Here is a 12,652-nt window from a genome sequence, read left to right as displayed (position 1 = left end):
GGGATTTAGGACTTTTTTCCACCCTCAACAGATATTTCAGTTTCAGGAAGATATACAAAGGCGTATACAACAAATCAGGCAGTGCTTCTCCTATTACTAGAATTTCTTCTCTTTCTTTCTTTCTTTCTTTTCTTTCTTTCTCTCTCTTTTTAAAAAAGATTTATTTGAGAGAGAGAGTGTGTGTGCATGATAGGGGGAAGGACAGAGGAAAAGGGAGAGGGGAAGTAGACACCCTGCTGAGCGTGGAGCCCTATAGAGGGCTGGACTCAAAGATCATGACCTGAGGGAAACCCGAAGTTGGACACTTAACTAAGCCACCCAGGCTCCCCTTCTCTTTTCTTGTTCTCCTTTTTTCCTTAGGTTTGTAAATCTTTATGCTGGTGCTATTTAAACATCCTTGCTACTTAGTAGCTAGCATGTCGCTGCCATATCCAGCCAAAGATACCACAATTTAGTTGACTGATTAATTTGTTGATTGGTTGACTGGGAGGACTTTTCTGTATATGATGCTTAGTTTAGCAATAAAGGAATTGCAGAATCTCTGGCTGGGTCTGCTGGTTCTTAAAATGTAGCTGTCCCATTAGTAGACCGTTTATAAAATAAAGCTCTTATAAAATACAGAACAGATTCTGATTTAATTTAGTCTTGGGTCTCAAAGTCCTTCTGGGTAATTCTCACGAGTATCCAGCTTCAGAACCTCTGGAAAGGTCTAAGATGTTGCCCAGGCAACCGTTGATCTGATGCTTAAATCCCTTCCATTGGGAAACTAGACCAATGACTCTTCTTGGGACCAAGACTTTAGGTAGTCTAGTCTTCCAGACAATCTTCCTGGCTGTACAAACTGCACACTGCTAACATAGAGGGAAGCAGCATGTGGTGATTAGTACGAGACAGAACTTCGTCTCAAAAAAGCTGGTAGTGCTTAGCTGTGGCCCTTCCTAAGTCAGTGGTTTTCAACCAGGGAAAAATTGTCCCTCAGATGACATGTGACAATGTCTGGAGACATTTTTGGTTCTTACATTTGGGGTAGTGCTAGTGGCATCTAGTGCGTAGGGGTCAGGGCATGCTGCTAGATATCCTACAACACAGGGCAGCCCCACAACAAGGAGTTATGCAGTGCAAATGTCAAAAGTGCCAAGGCTGAGAAACACTTTCCCAGATCCTTGCTCTCAGGGTCCCCTCCCTCCCAGGAAATATCACCTTTAATGGAATTAGCCCTAAACATTTTCCTTTTTTTTTTCCCCCCTTGGGGCTTGAACTCATGACTCTGAGATCAAAACCTAAGCTGAGATCAAGACTCAGATGCTTAACCAACTGAGCCATCCAGATGCCTCTAAGCCTTTTCCTTCTTTCTGAGGCACGATTTCAACAACGTTTTTCAAACCGACATTTTATGTCCTTTTTAAGTAGTCCCAGGATGAGATCATCCTGTTTGGCTTTTTAAAAATGAAGACCGCCACCTGACTATGTATGTCAGAGAGGCAGAATAATCCCAGTGCCACTTTTCCCACTTGCTGCTTCCTCTCCTACTCAGCTGCCTTTCCGGGATACAAAATGAGCCAAGCCCCATGACCTAGGGAAGGCCTGACTTGCCTGCACTGACTGGGCACCACGGCCAGTGGAGTTGGCCACGGGGGCACAGGCCAGGGCATGAGATGTCCTGGGGTTTATCTGCTGCGAGGCTGGCTGGGGCGTGCCAGCTGCCAGGTTGATTAATAAGTCCTGGGCTGACACACTTTTGGTAGGTCCTCAACTGCTGATTTTTCTCCCTACTTCCTTAGATCATTTCGTTATTAAATTAAAGATTGTTGTGATTTAAACTGAATTGCCAGGCAGCCTGGGGGCAAATGTGGGGTTTGCTGAAGAAATGGAACCCAGTACAGCATTTACTAAATCCAACCTCAGTTGGGTGCTTTTTCTTTCTCTTAAAGAAATAATTCAAAACTCCCAAGGCTGGAAGTAGAAGTAGAACCTTCCCCTGCAGTGTCAGGAGCCCACACAGAGAGGCGGGCATGCCAGGAAAGGGAGCCGATTATAAATAGCATAAAAAGCAGCATCAGTCAAAACTCACCGATGTGCCTGAGCAAAATGTTAAAGAAAACAAACAGCTTCTGAAATAAGAAGCAATGATCTTTTTTTTTAATTTAAGGTGCTAAAGAATGAAAAATACACACACACACACACACACACACACACGGATTAAACACACACACATACACACATCCAGAGACCCTTTAGGAAATAATGAGTAATTATTAATTTCAGAACAACAAAATTACAAGCAGTTGGAGTCACACAGGAGGACTTGCCATCATTTCTCTGTGTAACTGATGTTATTTTTTTAGAAGGCCTATGGCTTCCCCCTCTAAGATAATTTACTTGTTACGTGTATTTTTTCCCCAGCTTCGATGGAAACCATTTGAGATTCCAAAAGCATCCCAGAAGAAGGTGGATTTCGTGAGCGTAAGTCAATACCATCCACGCCTTCTCTCTGCTCTCCTTTCTTCCCTGGTGAGTGATCCAGCCATTGGCAGGCTGAATGCCAAGCGGCAGCCAACTCAGAGGTAGGCAGCAGAGACAGCACCACCTGCCCCTGCTTCCAGGGCTGGCCAGGGATGTCTTATTTACAGGCACCAAATGGCTGAGGACACCAAGGGCACTGGTGAGCGATTTACAACCTCTGAATGACCAATGGAAATTGAGCATTTACCTGTCTCTGGTCTCTCTGTTTTGGGCTAGAACAGGGATTCTGAGCCTTTTTCCCCCCATGGACTCCCCCCGCTTTTTTTTTTTTTTTTATTTTGTTAGTTACCATACAGTGCACTATTGGTTTCTGGAGTAGAGTTCAACGATTCATTCCTTACATACAACATCCAGTGCTCATCACAACAAAGGCCTTCCTTAATCCCCATCACCCATCCAGTCCATCCTCTACCCACCTCCCTCCGTCAACCCTCAGTTCGTTCTCTATAGTGAGGAGTCACTTAGGGCTCGTTTCCCTTTCCATGGACTCCTTTAATAGCCAGGTAAAGCTTGTATTTTTAAATGAATAAAATAAATCACATAAAATTACAAAGAAGTTGATCCTATTGAAATACAATGATAAAATATTAAAAAAACAAATTTGGTTTTATAGTAAGTAACATATATGCTTCCTTATCAATGCACTGAATCACAAAATCTATGGAAAGATCTAAAAGGTATAGTTGTTAGAAGTGTGAACATAAACAATATTCTGGAATAGCTTGTAACAACTCTAATGTGATCTAAAAATATCCGTGATTTCTATCAGTGACCAGGTTACAGAAACTTCTAATATTTCTGTGGTTTGTTGCTTACATTCATATTAATTGAAGGAAATGATACATTTCAGAAATTAGTGAAAATAAATATATAATTTTGTCCCCATCCAAGTTCATGAACTTTCTGAAATGGACCTAGAATAGCAACGACTCAGGATGACAACTCTAGTTAATGCAATGCTGATCAGAAGTTCTACTTGGTAGTTACAGGTGTTGGGAGTATTAGAACACTTATGCTGAGATCAAACCATATGTAGGGGAAAGGGAAGGGAGCTACAAGGCAGAGGGGCTCAAAGAAGCCAGTAGAAGCTTTTGCAGACCAACCTTATCCCATGGCTCACTTAGGGAGGTGCCCAGCCATGGGTCAAATTGTTTGGCTCATGCAGAATTCCTTATGTATATTAAGTGCTCCAAACTCTATGTAGATTGATCGAAATAGACCCCAAACGGGCAAACTGAATTAAAATAGAAAAGAAGTCCCCCACTCTGGGTGAACTATGGATATCTGCAGGAGCAGAGCTCCCACCTTTCCATCTGCAGGTTTGGGACTGAGAGTTTTGAGAAGACCCATGTCTTAAGGTTTCTTGGACTGTAGATGATGAGCAGAGAGGATACAGTTGGTCAGAATGCTTCCACTTCTCTATTATGGAAAAATCAGGGCTGATCCTATGTATAAGCACAGGATTGCCTAGCTGGGAGGTGTATTTGAGGGGCATTAATTGGTTCCTAATGTGGCAAGCTTCCTCCCTAAGCATCCTAGGTGCTTGGTTTTACTTCTGAAAGAAACTCTCCTCCAGGCTGATCTTAAGCACCAAACAGATAAAATGCCAGGTAAGGTCATCTTAACCACTGACACAATTCAGATCTAGGGCCATGGCTGGCAACTAGGGTGAGCCACCACCTTCCAAACATAAAACCCATAAATCTTGAGCTCCTCAGAGGCCGGCTAGACCCCAAATGTCCCCCTTGTCACACAGAGCAGACCCTAGTAGAACCTTGTCTCCAGGTTCTCAGGGACCAGGAAGAGGGATAGCCTCTTGGACAAGACTTGGATACACCCTTCCTTCTCCCGTGGTTCCTTCTAGGGCCTGCATACCTTGTGTGGAGCTGGAGACATAAAGTCTAACAATGGACTTGCCATCCATATTTTCCTCTGTAACACCTCCATGGAGAACAGGTAAGTGTCTCAATGCTTGGGCAGAACATTCCTATTCCCCAAGAGCTGTTGGCCAGAGAGTGAAAGCCAGGTTGTTGTTTTATTGTTATCGATTCCCACCCCCCCCACCGCCAGAGCAACATTGGTATACATTCATTAATAAATGAGCATTTCAGTTTTGACTGATTCTTGTAACATGAACAAGAATTTCACATAACAATGCAAATAGAAAACAGACAGTGAGCATTGGGAAGCTAGACGGAATTTTGACTTTAACCAGATTTGGGTCAGAATATCTCTAATTTCTTAAAGTTCTCCGGGGCTGTTCAAAGTCATACTGCATGAGCAGCCATTAAGGGCCGCCCGTTGGTGGCTGGTCAAGATGACAGACTTTGGCTTCAGTTATTAAATGTGTAAGTTTAGCTTTCCTTAGTAGAGGAGATTACATATTGGATTTTTTTTTTGAATCAGAAAAAAATATGTAAATGACATTCTGCCTTTTCTTGGAGAAGCAGAATCTCATAGCAGCTTTGCACACACCTCTGGAACCAGACTGTTACATCCAAAGCCCCATTCCACTCCTCCTGGCCTAATAATCTTAAATAAATCACTTAACTTCTCTGAGCCATGACAAGGCACTGAAGATGTCTCTTTGGATCCAACATCATATCATACTACCTCCTCTCTTTTCACCTGAGCCACACTAACCTTCACTCAGTTCTTTCAACCTGCCTCAGGGCATTTGCATGTGCTATTCTATCTGCCAGAAATGTTCTCCCCACTCCCCAAACTCTTGCCTAGATAATTCCTTCAGATTTCAGGTCAAATGTCCCTTCTTCAGGGAAGCCTTTGCTAACCTCTCACATTAAATCAGGTTCGTTATTCCTTCATCCCCCTGAACTTGACTTTCATAGTGCCGTTACAGTCCATGATGATACAGTTCTGTAATTATTTGATTTCTATCTGACTTCCTACTAGACTCTAAGCTGCATGATGGCAGAGACTGAGTCACTTTGCTTACCAGTTTATATCCAGCACTGAGCCTGGCACATGGTGGGTGGTAAACAATAATATGTGGAGTGAATTAATTTGTCTGGACAGTGTTAAAACTGAAATAACAGGAATTATTTCTTATGTTTCAGATGTTTTTACAATTCAGATGGGGACTTCTTGATTGGTAAGTTCTGAAGATTTCACTGTGAAGTGATCCCCAGTCATAAGCTACTTTTCAATTAATACATATTACTTTCCTTTATCCTTCAGTCTGTCTTACGTAGTGCAATCTACAGACTGAGGTCTAGAGGCCATTGGTGGTCTGGAAAAGATTTCTGCTGTACCTCAAAGACCCTGGTTTATTTCCTGGTCTCTCTGTCTTTGCCCATCTCTGCAGGGCCTTTCTAATATGGGAGATCTGGGAAGCTTCCCAGAAATAAATAAATAAAGAGTAATACCAATATAAGATTAAATTATTAAGATAACTCTACTTGTCTTCAAACCCACCCAAGAAAAGACCATCTGTCACTGATCTCTGCCATTTAGATAAAAATTTTCATGATGCCATCTAAAACAATGTCTACTAGAGATTTCTCTGCTCTACCCATTCTTTTTGATGGTTTCAGTATTGATATTTTGCAGTGACCATTTTGGTGTAGACATTAGATATGCAAATGCCAGACTCACTGGAATTATCAGAAATGAATGGTTTTCCATCCAATTTCTGCTGCCCTTTTCGGTCAATCCACAGAACTGGGCATGTACAAGCTCCTTACCTGACAACCAAAAGTAAGCAGAGACGATTTTTTTCATTCACTTTCTTCCAGTTAGTAAAATTGCTAACCTAGGTTGTCAGAATATACATTTCCCCCCATGAGACTCAATAAAGCTTTTCTTTTGGAGTGAAAAATCAGATGCAGCCCTTGAGCCTTTTACTCTTCATGAAGCGGTAAGACTTGTTCACTGCTGCCCTGTCTCTTTTGTTAGTTCCCCAGAAAGGGAAACTTCACATTTACACCGAGTTTGGCAAGATGCTTGTGCAGCCCAATGAGATCTGCGTCATTCAGGTTGGTGATGTGTCCCCTTCTCCCCTGCCTCTCCCTAATTTGGGAACAATCAGATGTTGCAGCTGCTGTCATTTCCAACTCTAAAATTTCTTGGTGGATCGTGTCTGAGCAAAGGGAGGGAGTTTTAGTCATGCAGGAGGCTCCTTGTGCAGAAGGGGAAGCAGGCTTGGATGCCTGATTTGTTTTAAAATAGGACACAATCACAAAGCAAAGAACATTGTCAATGGTCATGTGTTTGTCAATACTCATACACACTTTAGATAAGGCTCTGTTCCCATGGACTGGTGTGGAGGGTGGGGTGGGGTGCAGTGAAGATTAGTTTCTTAAAAATTTGGCTGTATCAGAGCACTGGTTTCTCTGAACCCAACGGGAGATTAGAGTAGAATTGGTTTGAGTCACAGATGTGATTAGGAGTTAAATATTTCATTTTAACTCATCTTTGAGCTGGTCAACTCTCAAATATAGCTCAGCAGACTATAGCTTTAGTTTTGCATCTGGGACTAGCTGTGGCTCTGGGTCAGCTTCTTCATAGTCATACGTATGATTTGGGAGGGCACACAACTGTCTGCTTCCCATTCCAGAGAGGAATGCGGTTCAGCATTGATGTCTTCGAAGAGACCAGGGGCTATATCCTGGAGGTCTACGGTGTTCACTTTGAGTTGCCTGACCTGGGACCAATTGGTAAATCTTCATTACAAGCTTTTAAGTTCCCTTGAGATACAGGACAGATAATCACATGGGAGTTAAACATCCTTTTCCCCTCAGTATCCTTCTCCCTCATGATCTCACTCAAATTTCAACTTTCTTCTCTAGACAACTTCTCTAGATCAAGTGTAGTTGGGAATTTCAGAAACCTATTAGAACTCTCTAAGCAACCCTAGACATTTTTTTTTCAGACCTCTAAGTTTAGGGGTTCTGTGCATGGTTGACCTAGTTGATGAAATGAAATCATTAATTAGCTTGTTAGTAGATCAGTCCATCAACTAGTCTTGGCCCTATGTTGTGCTGAGAGTAATGATGGGAATCTCATCAAGGGTAACACAAGCCTCTTCCCATAAAATACGTACATAAAAGTAAACAACCAAAGCCAACCCATTATAAATCTCTCACTAGAGTAGTATATAGACCATTGGAGAGCAAACAGTATGTAATAGATTTCTGGTTATACAGTGTACACCCTAAAGGATCTAGCAGTTTGGGTTACTGGGGGCCAAGTCACCAGGAATAGCGTTATAGAAGAGATGAGATTTGACTAATTCTTGATGAAAAGGGGAGGACAAATAAAAAGGAAAGGGAACAGCTTAAGCAAAACAATACATGTAGGAATGACCTTTGTGAATAAGAGGGAGATCATTTTCTTAAGTCAATAAGTTGTGTGTAGACAATAAAGTGAGTGAAAGCCGTAAAAACGGCAAGGGCTGTACTCCTATGGAAAGGGGACATGGGCTGAGAGATGCATAGTTTACAAACTTCACGTTCCAAATCAGCACATTCCACAAAATCTACACAGGTAACTCTGGGCCATGAAGGAACTAGAAACCTCTTCCATGAGGCAGCCTCCATGAGGCAAGATGAAAACTTTCAAAAGTGAATCAAGGTCCCCCCACCCCCGATTCTTCTGGCAAACTGGAGGCAGGAGAAGCAGGAGAGAAGTGAAGGTGGTAGGAGGAGTTGCTCTCAAAACATCTCTTGGAGTAAAAGAAGTGGCTGGGAAAATTGGCCCCTGGTTTCATCTTTGACATGCTTGCTAAAGTTGGTGGCCACGCCTCCCAGTTCTTCCTTTCTTTGTCAACAGCTTTTTTAGAGCAAAACAAGACAGGCCATCATGTGCCTTCTGGTCACTCCCCTGGGGAGATCCAAATAGTCAGAGGAAGGTGGGAGGCAGGAGAAAGGCAGCTGGAGCCATGGTGGGCCGTCTGTCATCCTGTTCGCCACCCGCTCTTCCCACTTCAGTCTGGCTTCCTGCTGCTCTACAGTCAGCATAGCCTCCAGGTTCTGTGGAACACGTACCCTCTGGAAAATATATATAATTTACTAACCAGCTGGGGGCTTATATTTTTTAACCCCAGGAGCTGGAAATGATAAAACACTCCCCAGGTCTCTCCTCTCAGAGTTAAATTATGTTTTTGCACTTATACTTTTTATTTTTGGTCTTTTGATTTATTTTCTTTCTCTGGAGGGAACACTCGCTCCTAAACAAAGGTAAGGAGGCAAGTTCTGAGTACTCTTTTCCTGAGTGGCAGACAGATTTGTCAGGCTGGAGAGCAGTTTTGCAGACTTGGATTCTGTCTGAGGAGCAGAGATGTGCCTGGGGCAACAGTATGTAACCCTTCATTTCTGAGATCAGGGACTGTAAGATGAGTTCTAGAATCATCACGGTTTTCTTGGGGGTAAGTTCTAGGATTCTACCAGACCTTCCCTGAGCCTCTTTTCTAGTCTCATCCTCTCCCTTCACCTGCAGTGAGGCAATGATGCACGTAACATGATCAATAAACTGCATTTACTCTACAACTTTAGAAGGTGATACTGGTGAGGATGATGATGATTTTCATGATTCTTTTTCCTAATCAAATTCCTTAAGACTTCCTAAAATGGTACCAGATTGGGATTCCAATGAGCCTTTGGACAATGAAAACAAATAGTACAATGGCTCCTGACATGGCCCTTTCTCTTTCTCTTTGTGCAACTGTGGTTTCAGAATATGATTTCCAATGTGATTTTAGAAGTGTCTAAAAGACTTTTGGGTCACTGTGTTCTAGGAGCCAATGGCTTGGCCAATCCTCGTGATTTTTTGATACCCGTTGCCTGGTATGAAGATCGCCAAGTGCCAGGTGGCTATACTGTGATTAATAAATACCAGGGCAAGCTATTTGCTGCCAAACAGGTAAAGTAAGAGGGTCGGTGGACAAGAAGGGAATAAATGGTTTTTAAGCACCTACTGATTGCTAAGGCCAGTGTTAAGTACTTTACATATATTATATCCTTTCATCTTTACTATACCACTGAGATAATACAAATAAGGTACTATTTGCCTCATTTGTAGTCACAAAAATGTAGTGACAAATAATTTACCAAATGTCAGAGTAAATGGCAGAACTAGCATCAGAACTTATACCTGTTTGACTCCAAAGGTCGTGCTCTATCCCACTCACTAAGCAATAAAAATCCTGGCAATATGTAGGTCTCTAAAAATGGTGTGTAAAAGATACTATACAGGCAGGGTAATATGTTATGAAAAGGGAAATGAGTAAACAAGCAGATCACCCAAGATTTATATTACCAATGGCCACCATATTTCAAATACAAACTATGACTTATACAAAAGAAGTAGAAATCAGTTACTTAACTTGGCTTAGTTTATACCACCAGCCTTGTAAACTCAGGAGATAAGCAAAGGCATAGATATAAATATGATAATAAATAATAACATAATATGTAATCTATACTATATTAGCATATATTATATTATTATTCGATGTACTGAATATATATATTAGCAGAAAGTAATTATATAACCAAAATAATCCAAAGATTTCTTCTGTTTACCATTATTTATTACCATTATTTTTGCCCATTTGACATACATCTTATATTTTTCAAGGCATTTTATTTTCCTTGGACTGCATCCAAAGTAGATGGTATGCTAACCAGCAGAGGCCAACTAGTTCGGCACTTAAAATTAACCCCTGAGAGATAATTGTCAGCCTCATTGACACATTGTCACTTTCATATTGTCTGAGTCAGGATTTCTCAAAATGTGGTTTAGAGGCCATAAGCGTCAGAAATCCCAAGGGAGGCTTGTTTGAAATAAATGCAAATCCTTCGATGTTACTCCAGCCCAGCAAAAATAATAACTTCTGGGCATGGAGTGTGGAAACCTACATTCATTTTAAGCATGCTTCCCATATTATTTTTGACATACAGTTGATAGAGAACCACCATTCTAAAGGTAACCAGCAGCTCCATGGGTTTCCATTTTCTAAGTGGACTCTGTGCTGGTTATTCCCCATGTGACCTCCCACACTGATCCATTATCCCTTCTTGGCCATGATCTGTGCCCTGGCAGCTTAACCTATCTGGGCTCCCCACACAGCTGGTTTGGGGTTGGATTCAACTAGTGGGAGGTACTCACAGGAAGTTGCAGGGCAGGAGGAAAGACAAGTTGGGGGGTTTCTTCTCCTGTTTCTCCCCTATTTGGGACTGTGTCCCTACATGATCTCAGTTCCTGTTGGGTGGCCCCAGTGGCATGCTGGAGCCAGGCATGAGAGAGCTGACAGACTCTTTCTTCCCAGCTTTCTGTTCAGCAGCATTTTATTAGTAGCCCAAAGGTGATTGGGGCAGAATATTTATTTCCCCTCCCCCAAATTAGCAAACGCTATAAAACAGAGAATTTTTTCCTCCAGAGAGCTAGCTGTTAGTTGTTAAATATTACCAGCACATCACTGAGCGGCCCCTTCTTCATGGTTCTAGCTCTTGTTGGAATCCTATAACAACATTTTCCTCCCATATCCTATAGGCCAAGGGATGGCAATGTCTTCCCACTGTTGTAGGCTCAGAAACCTCAGCATCTCTAGTCAGTTCACCTAACCCTAATCACAACTCTGTGAGCAGTCCCTTCAGTAAAGTCTCTAGACTATTTTGAGTTAGATGCTGATTTCCAGAACAGATGCATAGCTGCCGTGGGGACTACCTTCCTGTCACAGAGCACCGATCCTCTCCTAACCCAGAGGCCCAAGGAGCATCACCTTGGGACTGGAATTTTAGATACTGTCTCACCATCCTGCACTCAGCAGCCCAGGCACTGTGTGTACCAGAAGCTCCTCCGGGCAGTAATTACCTGGAAAGCAGTCCCAGCAAGTGCCTGCCCTCTGCACCAGGAAACCCAGACAGTGGCTCAGATTGGCTAGGAATTGCTGACCTCCACAGATGCTCACAACTCTGTTGAAAATTGTTGAAAAGGCACTACTTGGAGAATGTGCTGTGCTTCTGCGGCACATGTGATCGGAGGCAGCTGCTGCTTATGAACTGGAAAAATAGGGTTACTGGCTGAGCAAGGGACAGTTTGAAGGCACGTGAAGCAACCACAAAATGATTCAGCGTTGTAATTCTCCCAAAGGATGCCATGACTACATTATGAGAACAAAATCAAACCAAAAAGAGAAACAATGATGCCATGTACAAACTGTGGCAACTACGGAAGCATTGAGCACTAAGATTATCTTTTCCTGCTTTTTTTGTGTATCTGTATGTGTGATCAGGACGTCTCCCCATTCAATGTTGTGGCCTGGCACGGGAACTACACCCCATACAAGTACAACTTGGAGAACTTCATGGTCATTAACTCGGTGGCCTTTGACCATGCAGTAAGTCTGGACCATGGAGGGGCCCTGGGGATATGACAGCCCTTAGGTGGGAGGGTCCAGAGTAGGTCCCTGATATTCAGATTTAACTTTTCCAAGATCACCCTTGGAAGCCCAAGATATTGTCATTCCTCATTGTGCGGACAGGAATTTGAATCACTTGCTGCCAGGTTTTGGGGAAGGAGTAAATAACCAGCTACTGGGAGAGCTAAGCCTGACATGCCACACTCACCCTGGAACTCAGCTTAGTTCTTACACAAAGTTTCACTGTAACTCCCATAGATGGCTAAAAACTTAGTTTCTTCTTGGCAAATGTATCCCCAAAAGAAACCAACTGCTAATGTTAGTGATAAAGTCATGAGAAAGAAACAGCTCTGGATTTGGGAAGTTCTTGATCCTCCTTACAAGTGCTGAGTCTGCTCTGTCCGGCTGCCTACTCCAGTGCCTCCACTCCGGGCTGTTTTTAGCAGTGATGGAGCAGACAGCCCTCTTCTAAAGTTCCTCAGGATGTTCAGTGCCTGAATTTAAAAACAGAGAAGGTCTAAAGCGTGAACTCAGGGATATTTTTCACTCAATTAGAGGGCCACAAATAGGTCCCTGGTCTACAGGGCAAGCTCCCGAGGCCCCACATTCGTGATAAAGTGCTAGTTCTGCGATCCTGGGGGAAAGTTTATTTTGCAGCCTAGTTCATAATAGATTAACTTTAAAAAGCTGGAGGGATAATTAGAGCAGAAGCCAGAGAACCAGAGACAGAAAGATTACTCTGAGCCAGCT

The 12,652-nt window shown here is 42.7% G+C and overlaps 1 protein-coding gene across 1 annotated transcript in view; it reads left to right on the top strand.

Annotated features, from left to right (window-relative positions):
* Window positions 1-12,652, top strand: part of HGD (homogentisate 1,2-dioxygenase) — a 42,456-nt gene that overhangs the window by 20,835 nt on the left and 8,969 nt on the right. The window contains exons 5-11 of the mRNA XM_044251465.1: window positions 2,404-2,463; window positions 4,388-4,479; window positions 5,601-5,635; window positions 6,439-6,518; window positions 7,100-7,199; window positions 9,278-9,402; window positions 11,777-11,881. Of these exons, the coding sequence (XP_044107400.1) occupies window positions 2,404-2,463; window positions 4,388-4,479; window positions 5,601-5,635; window positions 6,439-6,518; window positions 7,100-7,199; window positions 9,278-9,402; window positions 11,777-11,881 (597 nt within the window). The remainder of the gene's footprint in view (window positions 1-2,403; window positions 2,464-4,387; window positions 4,480-5,600; window positions 5,636-6,438; window positions 6,519-7,099; window positions 7,200-9,277; window positions 9,403-11,776; window positions 11,882-12,652) is intronic.

Source organism: Neovison vison, chromosome 6 (assembly GCF_020171115.1).
Source record: "Neovison vison isolate M4711 chromosome 6, ASM_NN_V1, whole genome shotgun sequence".
Taxonomy (NCBI): domain Eukaryota; kingdom Metazoa; phylum Chordata; class Mammalia; order Carnivora; family Mustelidae; genus Neogale; species Neogale vison.
This window is presented reverse-complemented; position numbering and strand designations above follow the sequence as displayed.